The following is a 25,633-nucleotide window of genomic DNA, read 5'->3' on the forward strand; positions in this document are numbered from 1 at the left end:
TGGCCGCTTCCGCCGCTTCCGCCGCCGCGCAGCACCGCCTCCCCGCGCGGCTCCGCCCGCCGCGGGCCCCGCCGCGGGGCGGCGATGGCGGACACAGACAGAGCCACGCTGAGGCGTGTGGGGAGCCGCGCTTTATTGACTGACAGCGCCCTCGTGAGAGCCCGGGCGCGTTCCGAGCYGCTCTCGCCGGCGGGAACGTTCCACGGGAGGCCTCGGAGCCGCCTCGCTGCCCGCGGGTGTCCCCGCTCCTCGCGTGTCCCCGCTCCTCGGTGTCCCGCGAGCGTCGCCTCAGGGCGGGCAGGACTGGCGGGCACAGGAGCAGGCCGTGTGCGCGCCCGCCGCGCTCACCACGTCCTCCGCCTCCTGCTCCAGCCTCGCGCCGTCCTCCRCGCCCGGAGCGGAGTCTGCGGGCGACAGGAGAGCGCGAGTCAGGGCACGGTGTACAGTCACACAGCCACTGTGGCTGGAATGAGCCCGCAGATCATTGCGTGCAGCTGCGGACATGCACAGAGGGGCCCATGCTGATAGCAGCACCCTTGAGGGCTCACGCGTGTGCCACATGTGCCATGGTGTAACCCAGGGCTGTGTGAAAATGGGTCATGAACCAACCTGCAACGTTTTCCCACTGCAAACAACAGCTACACTCAACACAGATGGACAAGGGCGATGCTTATAGTTTTAGTGTGTGCAGCTGCTGAAATGTTCACATTTTTATTAAGTTAAATGCAGGTTAGGCTGTACTAATACTGGTTATGATGGCTGCAAGTGAATGAGACATTTCTTGGAGTGCAGATATTTTAAAATATTTCTTCCCCAGACATTTTCTYGATCAGGGACAGGTAAAATGAGGCATATTGCCCTGGGTTAGACCATTTTGTCCCATGCTAGAGATTCCCAGAAAGCCTCGTAACKTAAGGCAGATCATACGCGCTCCCAGCCAGGCTCCATCCCACCCCACAGAGGATGAGGAGCAAGGAGCTCCATGGGAGCAGGAGCCATTTCAGATATTCCAGCTGTGCTGCACGTGGATGCGCGTTGCACGGACTCACCGACGGGTACGCAGTGGAAGCCAAGAGGCACCGGGATCACTTGGGTTGGTGAGCAGCCTTCTACGCACTGCAGAACCGGCTCCACGGAGTAGCATGTTGAGGCCTTCTTTTCAAACGCAGCGGGCTTCTCGATCTTCACAAGCTTGCGCTGCAGCTTGCAAGCTGTAAAACATGAAGTATTTTAAAGCATCTATAGAATTCAACTAAGTTTTCTGTACTCAGTTTGTAAATGAGCAACAAGTAAGAACAATGAATATATAAAATGGCAGAAGATATGTGAAATATGGGCTCGTTGAAGTGAGAGTTTCCATCAGTAACTTAGGTTGTAAGAAAAGGAGATAGGTAGGACATCAGTGTCTAAATCTGAAAAGCTACTCATGAAAACCCTTGATCACCTGACTTCACCTAGACTGAGGGAAATTTCATTTCTGGTCAGTAGTGTCTCCTAGGCATCCCTATTTCAACCATACCAGCCTAGTGTTGTTTAGGGAATTATATGTTTGTAATTTTATCTGAAACACACACACTTCAGGTAGTGGCATAATGCAAAATAAACTGACATAAGAATGCAACAGAAACACATTTTGCAGTCAACCAACAGCTTCAGGAAAAAAAAAAAGACTTTTTATCCAGTGGACACTATTCACAAAGGTGGTGAAAAATAGGTAATTATGCTACAGTCAATATAAAGAGACTATATCAATCTCATGGCTGTTCATGTGAGTCATGCAATCAAAGGCAATGATATTAATAAATGTTAGTACCTCCAGCACAAGGGTCTTCTGAGACAATCCAAGACTGAGCAAAACTCACTGGATCTTTAGCTAAATATCCACTAGGCATTTGATATTCCCTTTCCTTCTCCCCATCATACTTTCCACAAATACCACATGTTTTTCCAGCCATCCAGAAAGCAACCTGAATCTTTGTGAAAATAAAGGAAAGATGCATTTAATTGTTCATTGTGTTGTGAAAATAAAAGCATCAAAAATAGGTTCGAAATACCTCTAGTGTGTGTCCATCGTAATATAGTTGATCTATGCCATAGTCAGGGGCTTTTAATGACAAGCCTTTCTTTACACTGCTGATGAACAGGCTTGCATCTGCAACAGAAAAGCAGAATGAGATTTATTTGAAAAAGAAATAACTATTCCAAGTTTGACCTGAACCTCCTCATAATTTTATGGGAAAGTAATGTAGGCTCTGATAGATGTTGAAAGAGCTGGGGAAAATGAGAAGATGTATTCCCCATCCGATGCTGCGGGGAGCAGAAGCTCAGTGAGTAGGTAGCAGTGGCTGGAGTTGCCTTGTTCTTGGTTGCCTTGGTTGCCTGTTCTGTGACAGACTCCATGGACAGCCCAAGACACCWGAGCATGAATGAAAATGATGATCTCTTTCTTTGCTACTGATGTTCTCTTCCTTTGCTTATCTTTCCTGTCACCCTCCATAGCAGCCAGCATGAAGCCATGTTCACATCACCTAATTTTCTCCTATTAGGGTGAACTTTGACTTGAGGGAGTGTTGCAGGATCACACTCTTTCCTTCTTCGAGAAAGCAGAAAAGAGTAAATGAAAAATAAAGTTGTTTTCCTACCAGAATTAGATGTGTATGGAACATTTGTTGGAGTCTGAACACCATTTATCTTCAGCTGGAGGAGTCCATTGGAAACATACATGTCAATCTCACTGTAATGAAAGGGCATGAGTATAAACAAGTGCTTCTCCTTCATGCTACTTAACTCACAATTTCTAATCCTAGTAAAACTGATCCTACAACATGTTCCTGAATTCCTGCCACGCTTTGGGATGAAGCTAGAGGGAGCCCAGGAAAGCGTATGGAGTATCATGCTCATAAAACACACTGCCCTGTCTCTCCTCATCTCCCAGTGTTGGCTGGTGGCCACAGCTGGGGAGAGGAGGTAGCAGAGCAGAAAAAAAATCCTTGGTACAAAACACTATAACTGCTCTTATGTTCACATAAGCTGGGAGTGCTTTACRTTTCAAAGGAAAACTGGATTCCCTACTGTAGTTACGGTCTCTTACAGCCTGGATATTTTGCAAATGTTCTTGAGAGCAGTATTATTTGCTTTTAAAAAGAAACATGAAGCACAAGCACATAAAAAAAATCAGTACAGTTGTATGAAATGGTCATAAATGATAGAGTGACAAGGAATCTCTTTATCACAAAAGGTACTTTTTATAAAAAAGAACATCCTTCTGCTTAGCCACAGAACAGGTCCAGGGAGCACATTTCTCTCTGTTCTCTAACATGTCACAGTTAGGCACAGAATATTTCAAAAAATTAAATAATTACTTATAATGAAAATGTGCAGATCAAAGCCTATTTATTCCCTTTGAGGAATACTCCCTGCAATGATTCTGCTATGCATAATCACAGAATCACAGTCCCATACACTTTATGGTAGTTCATACTATATAGTGTATAGCAGAGTCTATGATTGCAGAGGTGATTGCTCCAAGATGAAACAATGTGTGTCTTAAATTAATTTCAAGTAGAACATTATGCACGTTAGGCACCAACCAAGGGATAACCTAAGAGAGTGTCTCTAATGTGTGAGAAATAATTCCCTTTTTAGCTATGTCCGCTTCTCACCTCCTCTGCTGAGATTGCTGTGCAGGTGCTAATTATTCTAATTGCTAGTTTAGTATAGGCGTTCATACTGATTTATTAAAACAGTCCCTTTTGGCTTTACAGTTTATGTGTCTACCTAATTACTAAGAGCTAAAATGAAATGATTAAATGCTAAGAAATTAATCAAGACTTTCAAGTGGTAAAGACTTCAGGTTCCTACGAACCTCGAATGTTATTTCAAAAACCAAGAACTCTTCAAAGACAAACAAAGGCCCAAACCCCAGTGCCATTGCTACAGCTCTTTCCATTGACGTCAGTAGTTTTGCATGAGTCTCACCCTGGTAACAATCTGTTCAAGCAGTCTGGCTTCACATTTGTAGCATCATCAGCTTGGCATCTCTTTATAACACTTTTGCCATTACTTACTGATTGGCAAGTCTGACTTTTATTGCTGTAAGGTCAGCAGACTCTTCAGATCTCTTCATCATGACCAGGAATTTCAGTTCTGGACTACAGTCCTGAGCCAAGACATGGTAGCAGTTTGCAGGCATTGAATAGTTAAATTCAACTCCATTGAAGGTTGTGATCATATTTTGGGAAACTGAACAACGAGCTGAAAAAAGTTGATTCAAATAAACTTTTTATACTTCATATAAGCAATTATTCTACTTTACATTTTTGACTGTGTTCTGGCCTTACTTATTCCCACATAAAAATTAAATAATTCCTTCAGATTGAATTATTCAGTTTGTAGCAATACAGAAGCAAAAGTTTGCCAGTCCACAAACAACAAAACAAGCAGTTCACATTTCAATCATCGTGTGAGATAAATTTATGAGTCCAAATATGGTCTCTTACCTCACAATTATGCAAAGCTTTTTCATTTAAAATTCAACCTAAGCAACATGTTATCTCTAATAGAGCATTAACAAAATGATAATCTCTTCAAAATAAAGTACAGGAGGTGAAATTAATGGGTAGTTTTTTTTGAAGTTGTTTTGGCTTCTGTGTAACAGCAGTAGTCAAATAAATAGAGCACCCCAAAACTGAAATCACTTGAAAATCCATGTTACAAATTTTATAGCATATTTTCCCCAGGAACAATGTTCACAATGAAGTTCAAAGAGATGCACTGGGAATCATGTACTTCTCAATCACTAAAGTCTTCAATAAATGTCAGTGAAATTCCAATTTGAATATTTCATCTTCAATATATTTTTTCTTTTCTTTACATTTTGTAACCTCACAGATTTTCATTGCAAACATGTTTATTTCTATCTGAAGTCCAACTGATTTTTTAAGTGAACGCAAAATAATTCCAAGTTTTTTTGTCTAAAAGTCAGAATCGTATTTACAATGTCTACAAAGTAAATGCCTGGGTGTATAGTTAATTGCTCACCTTTAAATTTTTCAATGACTGAAAATGCTGCTTTGGAAAAGAAGTTTGAGTCAGAGGACAGCAGTGTTGAAGCGGGTGTACTTGGTCTTGAAGGGAATGGTAGGGGAAGCCTTATGACTCTGTCAAAAATTGTGACCTGCAAATCAATCAGAAAACAAACATTACTGTAGAGGGAAAATATCGTGTGGTGTTTTCCTCCACACATTCTTCCTCTAACAGTCAAAGAGATCTGTGCTATGCACTGACAGAAATCTAAGTTAGAACTGAGATCTAGATCAGAGCTAAATGTAAATTAGGTTCTCTATCTACGGCACAAAGGAGCTCTACAGTTTTATATCTATAGAATAACAGTATTTAAAATGAAATTTCATTTTTACCAGCACAGCTTTTTGAGAAGCTGCACATCAGACTTACAGTGCAAGCAGTTTGCTAACCCAAGAGGCACAGCCTTCCCTTACCTATCCTTTGGGAGCTACCTTTTTGGCCACCATGGCTCTCTAGAAATTGGTTTTATTGCTTTCCAAGATACAACAAAACCTAATGTTTTCCTGAAAATTAGGGGAGGAGTGGTATTTTAATCAATTATTGTTGATGTATTATCAATTGAGATTGCTATGTTGTAACAGTGTTCTTATTTGTTATGTTTGCATGCTACTTGGGAAAAAATACATGTTACAAGATACTTTCATAACAGATCCAAGGATGTGACTGTGATGCCACTGAGGGAGCTTCTTTGCAGTTTAATAAATTATTTTAAAAAATAAACGTGTTAAACCAAGCCTGTTAACCTTTGATTTTGTAAGTACTACAGGCTCAGGATAAAAGATTATGGAAATAGTTACCTCAGGCATCTTGAGAACCACATCACAGGTTCTTGGAGACGTCAGAGCCACAACCATGGTCGCCTGTCGAGAGGGATTGTGCTGTTGCCTTTGGGAGTACCCAAGCAAATAGGCCGCTCCTGGAACAAATGTGTAGAACCTGGAAAAAGATGCGAGTGATTTAACCAATCCATATATGAAAACTGTATTTACTAATTGTTCAGACTGGAAACCCTCGTCAAGCAACGTGCATTCTGTGAGGTGTGTCATGCAGGAGGGATTGGTCTCACGCGTATGGGAAGAGGGACAGGCAGATCACAACAGTGTTAATGAGTAAAACAGTCATGAAGAGGCCGGATGGCAGCGTGCCATGGGGAGGAAAGAACAGCCAACCTGTTTTAAAAACATTCAATGCTGAAAATTAGGCAACAAATATATTCAAATAACTAAAAATTAGGTTAATTAGTATCTTTCAGTAAGGATCCTTGCTTACCAAGAATGTTGATGAGTAGACAGGTTTGTATCATCAGGCTACCTTACAAGGTTAGGACTCGAATAAAGAAATACAGAAAATAAACCTTTAAAAAGACCCAGTCTCAAGGCAGAGCAAGGATGAGGTCTGTGGCTTTGCCCCAGGGTATTGAATTGGCAGATAAGAGCTCATATAAGAATTGTCCTTTTCAGTAGAAATTTGTTAACCAAGTCACCTTTGGCTTTTTAACATATATGTGAATTTTGCCTGCACATTTATGTAGCTGGAGCTTTTTATGTTGCCTGAACATTTATGGAACTGAAGCTTTTGTATGTGTCTGTATTTGGAAACATTATTAAAAGAAGAAGTTTGGACTTGGATAGCAATCTATAACAGTGATATCCTTGGGAGGAAATATATGTCTGAATACAGTGAATGAGTAGTTTTCTTACACTCAGTGTCACATAACAGTTGCTATTTAGTGTGCAGTTTATCTTATGGGAAGTATTTATATCATTTTCTTCAGAAACTGGGTGTAAGGTGCCTAGGTCAAGAAATCACTCATTTAAGGTTCCCCTATGAGTGAGACTGGCTCCCTCAAAGAACCAGGGCTAGGATTCTGCTCTGAGGGGCATCAGGAGACCAGGTTCTTAATTTGGCAATTTGAATTAAAAGGGTTAATATTTTTAAAAATAAAGATTTAAAATGAAATATTTAAAAATAAAAAGATTTAATAATCAATAGATTATGTGAAGCCCCACATCCCCTTTTGTTTCAAAAGGTTTTAATGCAAGAAATGCACTAAGGTTTGAGAGAATGAATATACAAGAAGACAGCTATGTAATGTGATCTTATAAAATCATATTGATTGAAGATTTTTTTTTTTCTGCTAGAAATTGCAGAATTGAATCTCTAATTATGTAGAGCATTGACATACATGGAGTTATCAAAAACTAAAGCAAAATCTCACCATCTTGCAGCTCTCCGGATTCTTGAGGGTACTTTGGGCCACTCGAGCTTCATCTGCACAGCTGGATTAGAAGCAAACTGCCCTGTTGCAATCTTAGTGGTAATCTTATATTCCTGGCAATCTTGACCCCATTTTAGAGACCCCTATTAGAAGAAAAAAATATATATATATACTTATAAAACATAGTAAGACCATTATTTTTCATTTAAATTTGAGATGATTGAATTGGAATCTTACCAGTGCTTTGTGGAGATTTATTGTTGAGGCATCAGCACAGAGTTTCCATCTGCTTGATTCAGCGATGCTCGAAACAAACATCTGTATCCTAGCGCTCGTGGGCTGTATATCTGTGTAGAGCACAAGCTTGAATCCTTCCTGGTGCTTATTTTTTTGGATGGCACGAAGAACTACAGCCAATACTGGTGGCTTAACATCACCCAAGAATTTAGGCTTAAGTCAGAAGAGAGAAAATAGAGGCCATGTAAGTAAACAAAGCATTAAAATGGCTATATTGAACTCTTAAATTGAAAAAAATATATATATATATGGGAAAGTTTAGTTTAAAAAGTCATTTTTAAGTACTTAAAACTCTTTCCGTGTCCAAGTGATGGGAGACTGAAAGAAGTAATTTAGGTAACATGAAGCTGGTGAAGGGAGAAGTTCCATTTAGATGGAACTGGGAGAAGAGGCAGGGAAGGAGGTGCACATGGCAGGAACTTGGCTCTGTGAGGAGCTCAGGGAAGCAATAAGTGTGGCAAAAGGTTGAGGAGGGAGTTGAATTCAAGACACAAGAAAATGGGAAATGGTAGAACAAGGKTTTTTTTTTCTGCAAACTGTTTAAACATAACATGGGAGCTACTAGTGTAGTGCAGAGAGGGTACCTGTTTTACCAAAGTACATGTTTTATTGAGGTACTGAGGTACTGGTGTTTACTGAGCAATACATATTCCAGGGGGTACAGCAGTAAATTCCAATTTCATTAAAACATATATTCTGCATTATGCATATTCTAAAAAATTCTCAAGTTGTCCAATAACAACTTTGTAAAAAGAGCAAAATAATTCTACATAGGGGCTTTTAATTTTCTTTATATATAATATAGATAATATGCTAAATAAACACATTTATTTTCTGTTATTGTATGATTATATTAACTGGAAATCCAAAGTAAATGTTTTTACTTCCTTTAAATTAAGACGACACTCACCTTAGATACGGCTGTAGAGTTGCCTTCATCACTAGAAGATGAAGATGAAGATGAAGATGAAGATGAAGATGAGGAGGAGCTGCTGCTGCTACTGCTGCTGGTGTTCAGGACTTTCCTTTCTGAATCCTAAAATAACAGAAAAATCACCCTGAAGCAAGCCTTTACCATTGGAATTTGCAGTAGAAGTATTTTTCACGCTTTATTTTCAGCCATCTAAATTCTAATTGCAGTAAAGCTACTGAAGGCAGTTGTAGATCCTGCTCACAATAAGCAGAAAATGTACCTGTTCATCGATTGGCTTGAATTGAAAGTGGTAAATATCCAGATTGGCCTGTGAAAATAAACAGTTCAGAAGAATTTCAAGAGAAGACAAACAACTAACTTTTGACAACTCCATTAAAAATTTCAGTATCAAAAACAGAGCAAACAAAAATTCCTATCTTAAAAACATTTTAAAATGAAACTTTCTAAAATGTGACACAAGCTGAAATGCTTTGGGGAATCAGGGAGGTTAAGGATGGAAAACAGCTCTGTGCTTCATCCATGCTGCAACAAACAACTACACCTCGCAGTCTGTTTCCTCTTTCTCTGGTCCATGACCCATGGGGACATATACACTTCTTTTTGGGTCTTATCATAACCAGGAGGGACGTACTAACTGTCTGGGGTTCTAGAACTACTGTGTTGTTAATTATTAAAGCACACTTTCCAGATCTCTCATACAAAAACATTCACTCCAAGAAATATATTAACTAAAGTCTTGCCTGGGTGAGTTACCTGTGGGTTGGAATATTCACTATCCCCACTGCAGTGCTTGTTTCCAGAGTGATGCTCTCTGCTGCTGCTGCTGCTGCTGCTGTTGCTGCTGCTGCTGCTGCTGCAGATTTCACTGTTAGCAGAGCTGGAGGTGCTCTTGCTGCTGCTACTACTGCTGCTGCTGCCACGTTTCCTTCCAGATTGCTTTACTGCATCTTTCTCCTGGTCGTTTCTGGGCTCTTTGCCATCAGGAGAGGAAGCAGTGGAAGAAGAGGATGAACTGGAGAAAGGAGCTGCCCGGGGGTCTGTAACCGCAGTCTTGTTTTTAGGAATCTGTTTCTTATGGGACCATGTTTTGTTTGCAACCTGCAAAAGCAGTTCAAAGAGTAATGGAGTTAGTTATAGCTTGCCTTGTAAAATCTCTCTGGATGCCAGACAAGCTGTTCAGTGCAGCCTCGCAGGGAAACACACCTTCATTGCCTCATTCACTGCAGAAGGTGCACCAGAACTCGCTAAGGCCATTTCTGCCAGCCAAAAGCCACCCCAGTGCTGAGGACTTGGCATCTCATGGGTCCCCTCCAGGCCTGGCACAGGCCAACATGCCTGGCACTGTCAGGTTTCTGACCAGCCCTGTCCCATGCCAGTGCCCACACTGGACTTCAAGCCCTTGAAGCTCCATTTGTTGGAATTTTCCCCCTTCTCCAGGCTCTTACCTTGAACACCTTTTCAATGCCTAGGATCTTCTTCAGTTTAGCTTTAATGTCCTCATATAGAGACGGTGTATCCTTTTCCACAGATTCCGAGTTGACCTCGTCAATTATTTTGGAAGCTGCCCTGGATCCTGCCTGAATCTCCAGCTGTATTTTTTCAATATCAGCATCTGCAATAACTAGAAGCAACATACTTATTTTCCAGAGCTACAGCTCTTGAGCAGCATTCATAGAAATTGTTAACAGACAAGCTTGCTTTCATTACCTGGTTTCAAAAATATTTTGGTTTCATGTTCTCCAATGAATTTGTGCAGGTACGTGTTTCTTAGGAAAGCAGAATCTCGTGATTTTTGGCTGAGACAAGCATAACATCCCAAACTATSTAGTTTGCAACAGAAGGTGTGTGTGTAAGATCTTCCTCCTGCACTGTGGTGATGTTTCTCTTCTGAGCTTTGCTGGTATCCCTTTGATATCACACTAGGATTATTTTTTTGCTGCAAACAAACAAAAAAGAAAAGTAAATAAAGTACTTTGCCCCAGAAAAGGTGCTGTTCCTAAATTCTTTCCTTAATTGCTATTAAGTAAGAATGACAAGAATAAGAACAGTTTTGTCCACATAAGGAAGCATTGCCTTAAAAATAGAGACCCAAGCACTGGAAGCAGTGGGGTTTTGCTTTGCAGAAGAGGACAATTCTCCATCCCAGCCTTTCCCATAGAAGTTTTTCACAAACTTCCCATCAAGAATCTGAAGGGGCTCTGTGGAGGAACTACTTCTCTGAACTAGTTTTCAGCTACTAGCCCTGCTCCTATTCATTTCATGTATATTTCTCCCATGTTAGCAGCAGGCCTTGGCAGCTAAAGATCACGTAAGAGAAAGGGTCTTTCCCTCCAGATTTGGGAATAAAAATAACATTAAGAAACACTATCATAGCAATCATCTTTACATAGGATGACATGTGTGAGCAGACCTTGAATTAAGTGGCTTGAACCCACAGGGACTTATATTAAGTCTGCTTTTGGATACGCCAGGTGCCTATTGAATCTCAAAGTTCAATATTTGTGATTTTTTAGCCAGTTGCTGGGTGATAGATGCTCAGCCTCTGTGAGAAGTTGTCTGTTCTCTAACCACTTGCCATAGCGTTACCCAAAGGCATCTTTACCTTCTCACTTTGCTCTCTGGAGRACGTTTCTGCTGACTGAAATGGCTGCTCAGGGATACTTGGTACTTCTCCTTCAGGGAGAATATGGGATCTCTTCTCTGAATTTACTTCTATGTTTCTTGAAATAGCATAAACTTCACTCCTGTTGAGACAATAAGTGGTTAAAAAAAAGGCATATGAGTAACATCTGATTTTGCTCACCCATCCTGTCTTTAATTCTGAATAGATATGGGCAGTGTTGTGCTTTTCCGTATTTTAATCAGCATGAAGCCACCGAAGCAGTACTACCACATCAACTGATTCCATGTCCTGCTCATGACTACAGACACACAGAACTTATTGGTTCAGTTATATTAAAAACATATATTTGTTTGCTGACGCACAAAAGAAAGCATCATTATGTGGCTGTCAAAGTATAGCAGGGCCTAACAAAAGTTGTGTGTTTGTGATTTTATAACAAGAAATTGACAATTAGTTATATATAATATGCAAAATGCAACAAATCCTTCTGTACCTTGCAGCTGCTAGCTCAACCTCCTGACGGCAGGGAGCGGTTTCAAGCTTAAAGCTTTTTTCTTTCATGTTTATCCTGGCATCAAATTTCATTGTAGCGTTGGCACTGAACTCTGCTTGAAATTCAAGACCACTCTGAACGTACTGTGTATTAATCCCCATCGTTGCAATCACATGAACATATATTCTGAAAGAGTGGAAATAATTGCATATTAGCATACACATATCTCACTTTGAAATGCAAAATTACATTTTAATACTGTTCTTTTTATCTTAAGAACCATTATGAATAGAAAAGGAGAAAAATCATGTAAAGAGACAAAAACAAGTTGAAGTGTCTCTGAAAAAAGCAAACATTTTTACTGTTTTATCACTGAAACATTGCCTAGGGACCACCTAAAACCAGAATCTTACCAGTTTTAGACTGTGTCTAGTTTGTTATTATTATTAATATTGTTACTATAATTAATGCCATTGTTTTTGCTAATCCAGAGACGCATCTTCTTTTTCTCTCTGAAATTCCCCTCTTGTCATGACAAGATGACCCCAAACTTGTAAAACATTGTTGTGTGTAAGCAAATGCATCTTCACAGCTCGGGACCTGCAGTCACTACACAGTATGAATGGGAGTCTTTTGGGCAGTGGCAGAGCACTGAAGCAGGGTGCAGTGCCCACTGCCAGGCTCACAAGACCGTGAGGAGCACATGGCTGTGTTGCTCACACCCAACTTCACTACTCTGGGGTAACGCAGCCACTCCAAATTCGTGACAAATAAAGCTTTTATGTAACAACATACTATCACATATCTGTTTCAAATATAAATGAATGTGTATGCCTGCATGTGTGTGCATGTGAAATGTATATGGACATTACTTTGGCTTGATATCAGCATGAAGTTCCATATTGGTGTCCAGCAACTGAGATAGTTTAAAATTGCCAGGTAATGGTGGTGACATCTGCATATTAACTGCAAGAGACAGAAAGGATTTATATGAACAAACTAGTAAATACTTCTGGTGATGACTTTTTTTCCAGTAAACATAGTAGTTAGCACCTGAGTAGCGCTTTTACATTTTGAAATATTCTACACAATTACTTCTTACTCCAAAACAGAGTTGGACAAATACATTCCAGGCAAAACACACTCATTACTTCTCAAGCCCTTCGGATGTAGCTGAACAGTCAGAATTCCACATGACAAGAGCATGTGTCAGGATTTTGGGGGGTCAGTTCCTGCAGGAGGACTGGGCCCCGGTTATTCCCAGGCAGACCCGCAGGACGGGGCTCCGCGGCTCACCGGCGCCCACGGCCCGGACCAGGGTGATGGCGTGGAGGCCGAACTCGAGCGGGAGGCCCATGGCTGTGGGGACCACGTGCCGCAGCTCGGCCACCAGCCCCGGCAGCATCAGCTCCCCCAAGAGCCCTTGGCGGGCCGCCTGCATCGCTCTGGTCACCGCTGCCTGCCAGCTTGATGATCTGGTTAGGCTCTGAAAGCAGAGAAATAGGGTAGGTAGATAGGCGGGATTAAAGAAAGAGCAGTGGAATTATCCAGCACCTCACACCAAAAAGACAGTAGTGGTTGGCAGTACCGTCACAGCCTGCTGAATGGCATCGTTACCAACATCAACAAAGGCAATCTCCTGGCCAAATATTTTCACATAAGCAGACACCAGAGGGTCTTCAGGAGGCAATTCTTTCCACCCCAGAAGCTGTAGTATTAAACAGAGAGAGAGAGAGGAGAAAGAGAAGCAGCAGATGTTATTCAAAATATAATGTTGCATTAACAGAGACTGGGTCAAATCTAAGGATGTTATATGGTTCTTTAGTCAGAAAATCAATAGACTTCCCATAGCTCTGAACTAAAMCAGCCTTCCTTATGGTGCAAAACTGACCTCAGTCAGTTATGGGACTTATCCCTGAGAAGGATAATTTTTTACAGCAGTAAGTAGTAGAAGACACCCACAAAAAAAGCTCATGAGCAAAACTCTTATCCAATCCTCTCTGTAAAAGAGAAGAGCAATCTTTACTGCATTTTAATACAAAACATTAATTTTTGCTACCATCATCATCCTGTGTACTATACACTGAGGGCATACATGTGTGGTGTGCTGACAGGCTGAATGCAAAGCTGGAATCCACTGAATACTGTAAGTGCAATGTGAGCACATCTTCCTGTGACCCATTCCTTTCCCACCGAAATATCAAAGGGATGCTAGGTSGGTAGGTAATGTCACACCAGCACTGGTAAATGGCATATTTTTAACACATCAGAAAGATGAGTGTATACATACCGTTTTACCAAGTTCTTTCASAGTCTTGTATGTGTCATATTCAGTAAAGGGAATATTACGTCTCCTAATAATGTTGCTTAGACCTTGTGAGCGGAGAGCCACCTGTAGGAAACAGAGTTAGACATCACAGAGCAAGCACAAGAAAGCTCAGCAGGAATATGGAGGAGTACATATTTGCATGTAATAATACTTTTACAGAGGCTGCTCTAAACACACACTTTATGAAACCATTAGGCTTATAAGGGTATGTCTACTTGTTAGATGACTGTGGGCTATGACTGCAGAGGTGAGGATGTGCTGAGGTGGCTTTGAATTAGTCAGTGGGGATAATTTGAGGCTATAAAGCCTGTGCAAGGAGCTGAGCTGCATGCTGTTACAYGGAGCTGCACGCTACACTGGCTGCACTGCTCGTCAAAGGGTAATTGCAGCTGCTCATCACCTGCACTTATGTAAAATGTCCAAAATGTCACGTGACTTGAGGTAAGTAGAAGAAAGTTCAGCTTCCTAATCTTTCCTTTGCTCTCCTAGATTTTCATATCTATGCCTATCATGTTTGTAACTGAATCTATGTGTCAAGATGCCCAAATACATGTGAAATCATAACCAAGACTCATATTTCCCTCCCACGCCAATCCTCACTGCAAAGGATGTAGTTAAATGCTACATCACAGTCCAAATGGCTTAATAAGTGATATTATTGGTAGTTGGAATGATTATTTTAATGAAATATTTACCTCAACAATATCCATTGCGGTATTTGCATAATATCCTCTTACTTTTGTGACTATATCAGATGGAAACATTGTGCCAGGATTATTCATTAGATAGGCCCTCCAAATTGCACCAACTTTATATTCATCTATAACAGGAATAAAATGCAGCAGAGATTTGCATTAGGGTCTTCCAGATAACTAGTTTATGTTTAACATTATGTTCATGCTGTATTAGATGACATTTCATTCTGCCAGTATTCAGCCCCACAGGTCTTCAAATTTGCAACCCCAAAAGGAGAGCTTATTTCTAGGGCAGAGTCTATCTAACCACAGTGATTAAAGATCAGATATCTTTTTCGTCAGTAGATACCAAAAAACAGTTGAATGAGTATAAGGCATTCTACATTTTAGGAGATTCTTGTGCTTTTTCCATTTCAATAATGCACTAAACCCACCATCCATGGTAGGATTTTGGATGAAAATTGTGGMATATGGTAGAGGCATTTCTCCCTGAGCCAAAGAAGCTCAACAGGGTGTCTGGTACTTACTGGAATAACCGCCGACATGAATGACTTTGCTGTAACGATAGCTGAGTCTATCAAGTCTGGGGCTTAGTAGCTTGATGGCGATGTTGCAAGCAGCAGATCTAAGTAATACAGAGTTAAAAGCWTATGAAGGTAATCGACTGTAACCAAGTTCTTCAAAAATTATAAGAAAAATATTTGCTACTGAAAACTTTATGTTTTCCTCTACTTACAAATTGTAGAGCTGTGGGATCCTGCCTACTGCCAAAGCCTTCATGTGTGAATATGTGAAACTGGCTACCTGTAAGCTGGGCTCCTTTACTAGCGAGCTGGCTATTGCTGTGACAGTTGGAAGAGCAGGCTTAGTCTCAAAGAGGACAACACAGGCCACCATTCGGACATTAGGAGCAAGTGAACTGTCCATAAAGGTCTGGAGCAAGATTTCTCTTACCTAGAGAAAGAAGATAGAGACTGTGAGTGCCTTGTAGTTTCCTAGTAAGAAATTCTTCCTAATCAGCCAATTTTTGATCTGCACTGACTGGAGAACAAAACACTGTGCTGAGACGTGAGCATAGGAGCTGTCACTGAAAACAAAGATATTGTTTGATGTCCGGTGAGCAGACTCAGAAGAAACAGCCATTAGTCACAGGCACAACATGGCAGCAACTAGAGCAAACAGGAGTTGTCAGGAAATTTGYAGTTGGGCAAGAAGAAAGTCACCAAGAGAGGAATCTGTCCCAGGTTGCTAATACGTCACTAACATTACCTCGTGTTTTTATTAACACTGTATCACAAAGCTAAGCCAAATCACATCTGCTAACACATTTGCCTAAATAATAATTTCAATTACTTTTGCAGGGTCTTTTCTAGCAGTTTTTCTCAAGGCCAACACAGCATCAGCATGAATTCTGTTSGGTAGTGCAGCAGCAGCAGGCGAAAAGGTTGGCAAAAACTTCAGGATGCGTTTGATACTGGCTGGCATTCCTGCATTGCCCATGGCCTTCAGAGCCAAGGACATATCTCCAACATGGCCCTTGCTGACAGCTTCAGTAGCAAGATCATGGAGAGGCTGAAAACAGAGCAGAAAATGTGCTAATCACATCATGATCTGATGATGCCACATAGAAGAGCACATTGCCATAGCAAACATTACAACTGCTGCAAAACCTTGAGGGAAGCTCTCCTAGTTTTCTCCAAAGAAAAATCTCMCCATCATTACCAAGATGCCAAATGTGAAATATGTGAGCAATTTTTTTTTCCTTACATGGTGTTATAACTGATTTTACATTGTACCTGAGCCCAAACTTTGGAGATGTTCCTGGTTAGATGCCTGTCCAAGGGAATCTATTGCAAGTTTGAGAGTGGCACTGGATTGATGCAGGTGTTCCCAAAGGGCTACTTTGGCGGCCCTGGTGCCACTCCATGAACCCTGCCAGCCTACAGGCAGGCTCAGGTCCACAGTGCCTGCAGGACCTGCCTCAGCTGCACAGTCACTTCTTATGTTAACATCTGATTTATCTTTGGTCTTTGCCATTCTGACAAGACAAATTACTTGTCTGGTGGACTGTCTTTATTTCATTCTTTTGGGGAAGATTTAAATCCTGTTCTAATGCCAGCAGGCCACCCCAGCGCTGTGGTCCTCCTGACTAAGGGACTGGAGTGTCATAATCCAAGGACAATGATGCCAACATTTCTGATGGTGATAGGCAACTATGAAGCTTTGGAAGTTCTCACCTATAATATACCTAGAGCTTGTCTTGTATTCACACTTCAGTGCCTCTGTAATGGATTTTGGGTATAATCTATAATAGCAAGAAGAAGAAGAATCCTAATTATCTGGCTTTAATCCTAAATGTTACATAAGTTTTGTTTCAGCTTGTGTACAGAACTCACTATCCCCAAGGGCTTTTACCTTTGAAATTCTGAACAACTAAGACCACATTTTTTAGAAAATATCAGCTTGCCATTTCATTCTGTCTTTGTAATTTTGCAGGGAATCACAGCCAGAACGAGGCATCTAAACAACTAGTTACCTAATTACCAACACTGTGAGAATTGAATTAGAGGTCTTATTTTAAACTTCACTCCTTATAAAATCTTCACTCCTTATAAAATACGAAATGAGAACAACCTACCTGAAGAAGTTCATTAGGCAGAACTGAAACCTGAGCACTGTATTTATCTACCATGCAACCATATCCCAGGTAAACAAGTATTCGAAGCATTGGTGCCTTTTTGATTTGAGGACATGTCAGAAAAGTCTGCAGAAGCAAAAAAGTAGCATTCTTTAGTGTTCCTATTTACTGCAGTTGAAATACAATGAACATTTCCCTTGCATCCCCTTGAAATAAACGGATAAAATTATTTCGGATTTTACCTACATATTTTTAGAAGTGAAATCAAACTGTGAAATCAGTCCTTTAGATACAGGAAAAGTATTTTTGTTTCAATTATAAAATATGTACTTTTAATTATTGCTTGATATTATGTTTTAAAATTTAATTTAGTTTTAATTTAAATCTAATTTAAATTAAATAAATTTTATTTTATTTTAAATTTAATTTTATTTGTATTTTATTTTATTTTTCCTATTTTTGAAAAAAATCCTGTTTTTTTTTAACAGGTTCAATAACAAAGACATTAAAACATTTTAGTAACAAGCATCAGGAAACATTTTCTAAAATGCAATCCTAATTTTTCTTAATACTCTGAATTTTACAGTGTTAGAAGGAAATACACTTCATCTTCCACTTAAAATCTTGGGAATTCACCATTAAAAATGAATGACTGGAAAGCAGAGGAATGAAGAACAATTTGTACTCACTGACGCGATTTCTAGGGTTTGTTTATTGGGTGTAACGAAATGGAAGGCAAGGGGGAGTGTCACGGCTGCTTCCCAGGTGTTCAGCTCCTCCTGGTGAAGTTTTTGCTTAAGGAATTTGAATGTGTCAGTAGCTCCAGCAGCACACACTGCACTCAGAAACCAGTGCCTGCCAACAAGGGGAGGATKTGTTATCTCCTTTGCCCAGTGTTTCTCTGATCAGAAATTCTGGTGGAAAGAAATGCAGTTACCTGTAAAGAGGTTTTTTTGCAAATTGCTCCCACAAAGACTCAATTTGATCCAAGGTCACTGAACGAAGAAGCTGAATCATCTGCAAGAATTTGGTTGAAGCTTCTTTGCTGGATCCTTCTTCATTGTACTGAACTAATTTTCGCAGTATTTCTGCTAACTATAGGGAAAAAAGATTATGTCTAAAATTATTTTCTGATAATCTGCTAACCTTACAAACAATGAAAGAGTATGAAAAGTGAGCACCTAATACCTGCAGTTCTGGATTTTTGATCTTTATGAGATGGATTGGCATCTGGAGTAGTTCTCCTGAGAAACGGTAGTGAAGATTCCCATGGTTGTGCAGCTGAGCATCTGGTGCACTTATGGCAGTGTCTTTAATGTCAACCAAAGTTAATTTTTGTCTTCAAGAGAAAGAAAGAAATGCATCAGTAATGTCTTACTGACCTGAGTGAATGGTGGGTGTATGAAGCTGAAGTTGGAGCACATTGAGTATTGCCCAACAGAATAGCTACATTGACTGCAGGTGGATCAGGTACTTCTCAAGTTTGTTTTTAATCAAGTTATCTGGAAATAATATGGGAATTGTGGGAGATGTCACTAAAGTTTGCCCAAGTCACTGAGAGATTGGAAAAATTTACCAGTTCTAAAATAAAAGAAATATCTGACAGGATGACTTTAATGGTAGGTTGAAGTTTAAATTTCTCAGCTTTTCCTTTCTGTGGCAGATGGAGGGCTGGGTTTCACCAGAAAATGCAGCTTTGCTGCCCAGGCAGGCTGGCTCTGCTGCCCAGCCCTGTGCACCACACAGCACCAGAGCAGGGAGTAGGGATTGCAGCCCTGTGGTGCCCCAGGTGAAGCACCAACACCTCTGGACTGAAGATGCAACGCCCTGGATCCAAACTGTTGTAAAACACTCCCAGTTTTCTCCAGAGAGTATGGGCTTCAGGAAAACTGGCTGCTACCGTGCACTGACCTCATGTCTGCTCATTACAAAAGAGCCTGGTTCCAGAGATCAGTCGCCTGACCCAAGAAACCAACCCCAAAGAGCCTAGGACTTAAAAAATGCCTTCCAGTGGCAGTGAAATAAGACAGTTGTTTAACTCACCTCATCCTGGCTGTGATAATTACAGCTGCACCTACGGACACACACGGTAACTAATCCTACCTTACTTCTGTGATAGCAACACCGTCAGCTTCGTTGAATGGAGCGATCTGATACATCTGTTCAGACACAGCAGATGTCATCAAGGCCCCGCTGTCATCATACTTCATCTTGTAGGTGAACATCATGGTGCTTTTAATATTTCTGACTTTCTAAAAGTACAGAGAAACRCACTTATGAATAGGAACAGTCAGCAGTTAATCACAGATGAGTTAAATTCCTCATTAACATCAGTGCAGTGGATGTATATGCAACAATTGCTTATGCCAACGATGAGAGTGGCAGCTTATACTTGCGCTGGTCATACCAGGGGGCAGGTAGGACAAGGGCGGATATAAGCCATTCCTATGTTCTTCACTGCTTTATCCTGGCAGTCGGATAAATCCTTGCTTTTGGATATGGTGGCATAATTATTCTTGCTGTTGTCCTGGATAACATATCTGGTTTGACACATGCCTTCAATCCCATCCTGTGAGTATTGATTAAACACAATGAATTATTCACTTGAATCAGGCCTTCATTACAGGCATAAACAGATAAATGAAAACTGCCTGGGAAGTGTAGGTTCCCATGTTCTTATATAATGTGAAATGAGAGTAACAATAAAAGAATGGAAAAAGAACAAACCTCTTTTACTTCATATGCATTTTGTGACTTTTTCAGGGTTAGCTGCATGATGTTCAGAATTCCTCTCATTATGTTCATACATATGACAGGACAGTCTTCAACGGCATGAATATTTCCAACTCTTCCCTCACTATATTCAAACGTAAAGACTTGGGTGAAACATGAAGCAATGGTTTCTGTGAGCTTTGAAGCCGGGGTGAATGGGTCCCTGGGCCAGAATCCATTGTATTCGTCCAGCTTTGGTGATTGAATCTGCCAAAAAGATTAAGAAAACATAATCATATAATTTTGTCATTAGTTTAATACAGTGCAATAACAAAGAAATTGCACTGTATTAAATGTTCAAAGAAAYTGAACACTACAGTTCATGGCCAGAAACAAGCCACTTGTCCAACAGTGCATGAAATGCTTACTTCCTTAACTCCCTATGCTGGTCCTAGGAGGAGGTCTTGGAAACACAATTTCCATAAAGGATTTCTGCCAGAAGAATGCTAACGGTCTTCAGAAGTTCTGCAGATCTGGTAGAGCTTACTAAGTATTCATGTGAGTGAAACACTGGCTGTTAGCAATCTGTATGGAAGGGGAATTCYCTGCTTTCCCCATGTTTTCCGTTAGATTTTCTGTCAGTCTAAAAAGCACAGGCGAGCTGTGACTCAGGCTGCCTCCCTAAGCACACAGGAACTGTTAGGGCTGCTGCTCATTGCCCGGCATGTCCTCAAGCAGAGAAACCAAAGCAACTTTGAGCCGACCCAAGAGAGACAGCCCAGCAGGGGCTGATGTCCTTTCATTTGGAAATGGGTTTGGTAATTTAAAGCCTATTTAGCTATAGAGCTTGTTGGCCAGCCCTTGGCTGCTACCTAGTGGGAAGTGTGTGCCTATCTGCACACACACACATATATGTACATACTGTATACATATAAACATCAATGTATCTCTCATACATGCAAATACCCACTCCTGTTGTTTAGAGAGGARTGGTGTGGTTTTAAGTGCTCAATTTCATCCTAAGCATTTATAATTACTGCCGGCAAGTGTCACTCTCCATTTTGTCATGTTAAATTCCCAAAATAAATCCTGCTCAAGGCTTTTGTCTGTAATTGCTAAAGTTAGAGCAACTCTAGCTAAGCTGTGGAGCACGTGCAGCTGCAAAAGTGTGGTATACTGGTTAAGGGGAATTTCCTTGTGCTAGTTGGCCATAATTCAATAAACTGTTAGGATAAATGTTAAGTGTTCTCCCACAGCTTGTTCCCTAGATGTTTTCTTCTAAATCCCCTGTTTTTATGGTCTTTTAAGATGTTCGCTATCATATTTTTAAGTCAGAAACAGCCCTCCCAGGTGCAAACATGACCACTGCAGCTCTCCACACCTGCCATGAGGCCTGACATGACCCCAMGAGCAAGGGATGGGGACACCAGGAGCCTTCAAAAGGGAGGTTTCAGGCCAAACCTGGTCTCCTTTCAGCCCACACAGCAGGCTGGCAACTGTGGACAGCTCATGCCCAAACCCTGGTTCATTCCCCTAGGTGGGTGCAGCAGCGTTTCCCCACTAAAACCCCGGTGGGGACATATTTCAAACCCTCTTGTGCACATGGAGACGACCCCACGGCCCTCGGAGATGGCCCCTTCATGGCCTCCTCGCCGCGCATTCGCGTTACCCTCAGCACGTGGCGGGCGCCGTCCAGGCGGCCRAGCTCGAGCTGGCAGCGCAGCCTCACGCCGGCCGCGGCCGCCCCGCCGCCCCGCAGCCGCTGCAGCACCAGCCCCTCGTAGCTGTAGCGGTAGCTCCGGCCAGCGCGGAACACGGGCTCTGCCAAGACAGCAGGGGAGACACCTCCCTCACCACCACCGCCCTGCCTTACGTGTGAGAARCAGGGCGAAAACAGGGCAAGGGGGCGCGCAAACGGGGAGGAAGGYGTCATGGCGCGCGGCCATGCGGCTGCACTTACCCAGGTCCCGCTTCTGCCCGCCTGAGTGGGAGGAAAGAGAGGGACTGTGAGAAGCTCTTGGTGCTGCCCCCGCCGCCCGGCCCCTGCTACCTGTGTTTCTGCCATGGCTGCTCATGGGCACCCGCAGCAGCCACCCAGACACCCCCGTGTCCCYCGCAGCGCCACACGGCCCTCCGCCTTGCCCACATGCTGACTCACCCGCCAGGGCCACCAGCAGCACGAGCACCAGCCCCTTCATGCTGCGGGGACTGGACACCACTGGGATGGAGCACCTTTTATAGAGCAATTACTGACAGGGGTGGCCGGTTCTGTTGCGTTATCGACTCTTTATCAACGCCTCTGAGCTCCGCCGCTGGGGGCTGGGGCACAGCTGCCCCTGTGGCCACAGGCCCCAAGCCCACCTCAAATGCCCATTTTCTTCTTGCCTCCCACCACCGACTGTGCTGATGGGGGCTGCTGAAACAGAGGTGCATGAAAGTATGAAATTATAAGTATTAACTGTGMTGGGAATTGCTATTGCCTGCATTGGTCAGAGGCAGCAGCGGTTCCCGTCCTCCTGCGCTCACTTTGCCCTGGTTACCCTGACCTGGCCACAAGCACCGACCTTATCTAACTGATAGCGAGTGGCTCAKCAGGGTTGTGCAAAGCCTCCGCAGCCTTGGCGTGACACCAAGCAGTGACACTAAGTGGTGACCCTCCCAGTGCTGCCCCAGCCAACCTCTGTGCCACCACAGCAAGGAACCCAGTCTCCTACCRCCCTTGTGAAGACCACAGCACCCTCACCTGCCTCACACCGCTTCTGCCAGGGGTGACCAGCACCAGCCCCATTGCCTGATGAAGCACACCAAGGCATTAGGGCAGGTTGCTCCCAGGAGATGGCTATGGCTGAAGCTACTGGGTCTTGTGGGCGCAATCAGGTTTACTTACAAAGATGAACAAAGTCCTGTTTGCCCAAATTCACCTCCCCTTGAGCAACATGGGGCAGCATCTTCGTCGCAAGGTCCAGTTTTGGTGCCCGTGGCCTTCCACAGTTTCTCTCTGGCCACTAATGGCAAGGGCATGGCAATTTGTTGACTAAATTCATTTCAGTTCCCTTGAATGGCAGTGAATCTTATTCAAGACTTAACTCATGTTCTTTAGTTATTTTTTTTATTATATTTCAATATTTAAGCACTTCAGATGCACTTTATCATGTCTGACTAACTGTGGAGTTTGTTCATACACCACAGATTTTTATCTGTAGGGTGAAAGATTTGGTTTTTTAGCTCTAAAATATTTTGAAGTATAGCAGTTACTTTACTGTATTTTTACCGGTGTTATATTCTGTCCCTGTTTGTCTTCTCCAATAAAATTGCCAAAAGTGATAGAAAAGCTAAGCTATTCACTATATAGAGCCTGACCGCTTTGCATTGTGTCTCTTGATTTGGCAAATGGTAAKTATAGCTAGGGACTTTTTGAGCAGATATCTACTGGTAACCAACAATTAAAGTTCAAAAGCTAGTATGCTACATCTATGTGCAACTGCATACATTTGTTTAAAAAGCTACATTTACAGAACAGTCACGTTTGGACTTTACTGCAATTGAAATGGCTATGCAGAATGAATCTGTAACTCTCTCACCCATCCCACCCCACTACCACAGCTTTGGGCAGGAAAGGGTATGTGCCCTTGTCACCTGAACCATCCTCCTGCCACAGGGCAGGATCATCGATACTCCTGCTGCAGGGAGTGCCAAACCCCATACTTGTTTTCACACCTGTTTCACTTCTTCTCCAGGCAGCCACATAGTCCAGCGCTCCTTCATCCATTCTGACAACAGCTCTGCTTTACTTTCACCTTAACCTTACAGCTGGGCTATTCCAGATCTTAGTGTCCCTTATTGYAATTTAAGCCCATTGTACTGTGATTTCCACACACGAAGGATATGGGGAAAGGTTTGTCCCAGGCCTCTTTAAACCTTCTTGGCAACACTTTAAGAACATTTTCACATTGCCTTCAATCTCTTGCACTCTACATTAACCCAGTTCCTGCAGCCTTTCCATGGTGTTCATGGGCAGTCATGCTGCTTTCTTTGGGGCTCTCTGGTTGAGACCGGCTGCAGTGTCTACAGACTGACACAAAACTCAGATGTTGAAGAGAGCCAAATTGAGCTGGAGAATAACCTCAGGTTGTCCTACAGGCCTTCCTGTGTGATCTCAGGCCATGAAAAAAAAAAAAAAAAGAGAGAGAAACAACAAAAGTGGCATCAGCCCTTACCCAACAGTGAGAGCTTGTTGATGGATTTTCTGCAATAGCTATTCCTAGGCTCTGGAGTCCATTACATCAACCTCCATACACACCTTCATATTTTTTCTGTTGAATTGAAGTCTTTTATTAACTTTGCCAGGTCTCTGCTGATGTCTGGCCCTGGACTACATTGAAGCCTCTCTCCATAATGCCAGAGAAGGGACTGGAGACCTGAGACAATCACACGGTGCTGTCACAAGGCGGCCTCCAGCAGCCTCTTCCTGCAAGGCAGTGCTTGCTTTGAGCAAGAAGGCCCAAAACATGGCCAACCTGTGTGCTGCTTCCATGGTGCTTAGGTGACATTCACCCACACATCTCTTGCTCAGCTTGTCTCTCCCTACCCTCTCCAGAACATCAGTTAGATGATTATTAAATCCCATGTGTCTGAGAACAGAAGCTGGAAGAGTCTCCCAAAAGCAATGCTCCAGCTGTGTCTCGCTGTCCAGGAAGCAACTCCGCAGGCCTGGCCACACTCAGGTAGTGACTCTGATAGGGGGGGCTCTTAGATGGGACCCAAAACTGGGGTCCATGTGAGGCTTCAAGTTCTGCCTGGGATCTCTGCTCCTGGTGCTGCTCCATTGGACATCCAAACCACCAGCAGGTCCACCAGCTTCACCCCTTACTACCAGGTAGTGCTAAAGTACTGGTTACTGTTTCTTCCACATCACTTTGTAAGGTGATGCAAGGTACCGTGATATAGATCAAGCTATATCCAACCTTTATGTCTTTCTTTTGCATTACTTACAGCACTACGGGTGTTACCTTGCTAAACCATGAARCGCAGATACATGGATCACTGAAGTACCAAGACCATAGGGAAAGCAGCAGGGCACAGTTTTTAGAAAAACTTCTCAAATGTTCTCAGAAATTAACTAGATGTTATGCCTGCACTTCACACGGTCATAGTTAAGTGTTACTTTGGCTTCACTGGTTTCTATTGATTTACCTTAAGTAATTTACTGGAGACTACGTTTTTAACAACTTGGTAAGAAAACATTCTGCTTTGTAGTAGAAAATTTCGATATAAAAATAAATCTAAGACTAATAACACAAATGGTTGGATGTACCTATATTACTTGGGAGAACATCGATGAATCAAGGCAGATAAATAACATGATATTCAATTAAGATTTGTGCAAAACTCCTTATAACTTATTTTACCCTATTGGAAACAATCACACTGACACCAGTAGTTATGCCTGTGGTCTCCTAAGRCAGTTCTCTCAAAAAGCAACCCATTTGTGGTGCATACACAGCCTGCAAGCACAGCYTTAGGGGCAGGCAGAAAGTGTCCTCCAGAGCAGGTGGAATAACCCGCACCAGGAAACCAGCAGCCAAGGCAGGTTATCATGTCCCCATCAT

The 25,633-nt window shown here is 42.3% G+C and overlaps 1 protein-coding gene across 1 annotated transcript; it reads right to left on the reverse strand.

Moving 5' to 3' along the window:
- Positions 1 to 288: 288 nt before the first annotated feature.
- Positions 289 to 22,222, reverse strand: LOC112946218 (vitellogenin-2-like). Its single transcript, XM_026038013.1, has 35 exons — positions 22,183 to 22,222; positions 21,985 to 22,005; positions 21,694 to 21,845; positions 20,040 to 20,291; positions 19,720 to 19,881; positions 19,416 to 19,564; positions 18,494 to 18,651; positions 18,250 to 18,400; positions 18,002 to 18,167; positions 17,313 to 17,438; positions 16,028 to 16,246; positions 15,411 to 15,628; positions 15,202 to 15,299; positions 14,675 to 14,799; positions 13,941 to 14,042; positions 13,239 to 13,358; positions 12,947 to 13,136; positions 12,523 to 12,616; positions 11,651 to 11,836; positions 11,137 to 11,278; positions 10,242 to 10,470; positions 9,980 to 10,155; positions 9,288 to 9,632; positions 8,794 to 8,841; positions 8,511 to 8,636; positions 7,541 to 7,753; positions 7,304 to 7,446; positions 5,883 to 6,021; positions 5,041 to 5,176; positions 4,068 to 4,254; positions 2,643 to 2,734; positions 2,055 to 2,152; positions 1,814 to 1,973; positions 1,050 to 1,211; positions 289 to 404 (listed from the first exon to the last, which is right to left on the reverse strand). The coding sequence occupies exons 1-35, from the start codon at positions 22,220 to 22,222 to the stop codon at positions 289 to 291; spliced, it is 5,241 nt and encodes a 1,746-aa protein (XP_025893798.1).
- Between the last annotated feature and the right edge of the window lie 3,411 nt (positions 22,223 to 25,633).

The sequence above is a fragment of the Nothoprocta perdicaria genome, unplaced genomic scaffold, assembly GCF_003342845.1.
Source record: "Nothoprocta perdicaria isolate Ctin4 unplaced genomic scaffold, notPer1 scaffold_20, whole genome shotgun sequence".
Classification (NCBI taxonomy): domain Eukaryota; kingdom Metazoa; phylum Chordata; class Aves; order Tinamiformes; family Tinamidae; genus Nothoprocta; species Nothoprocta perdicaria.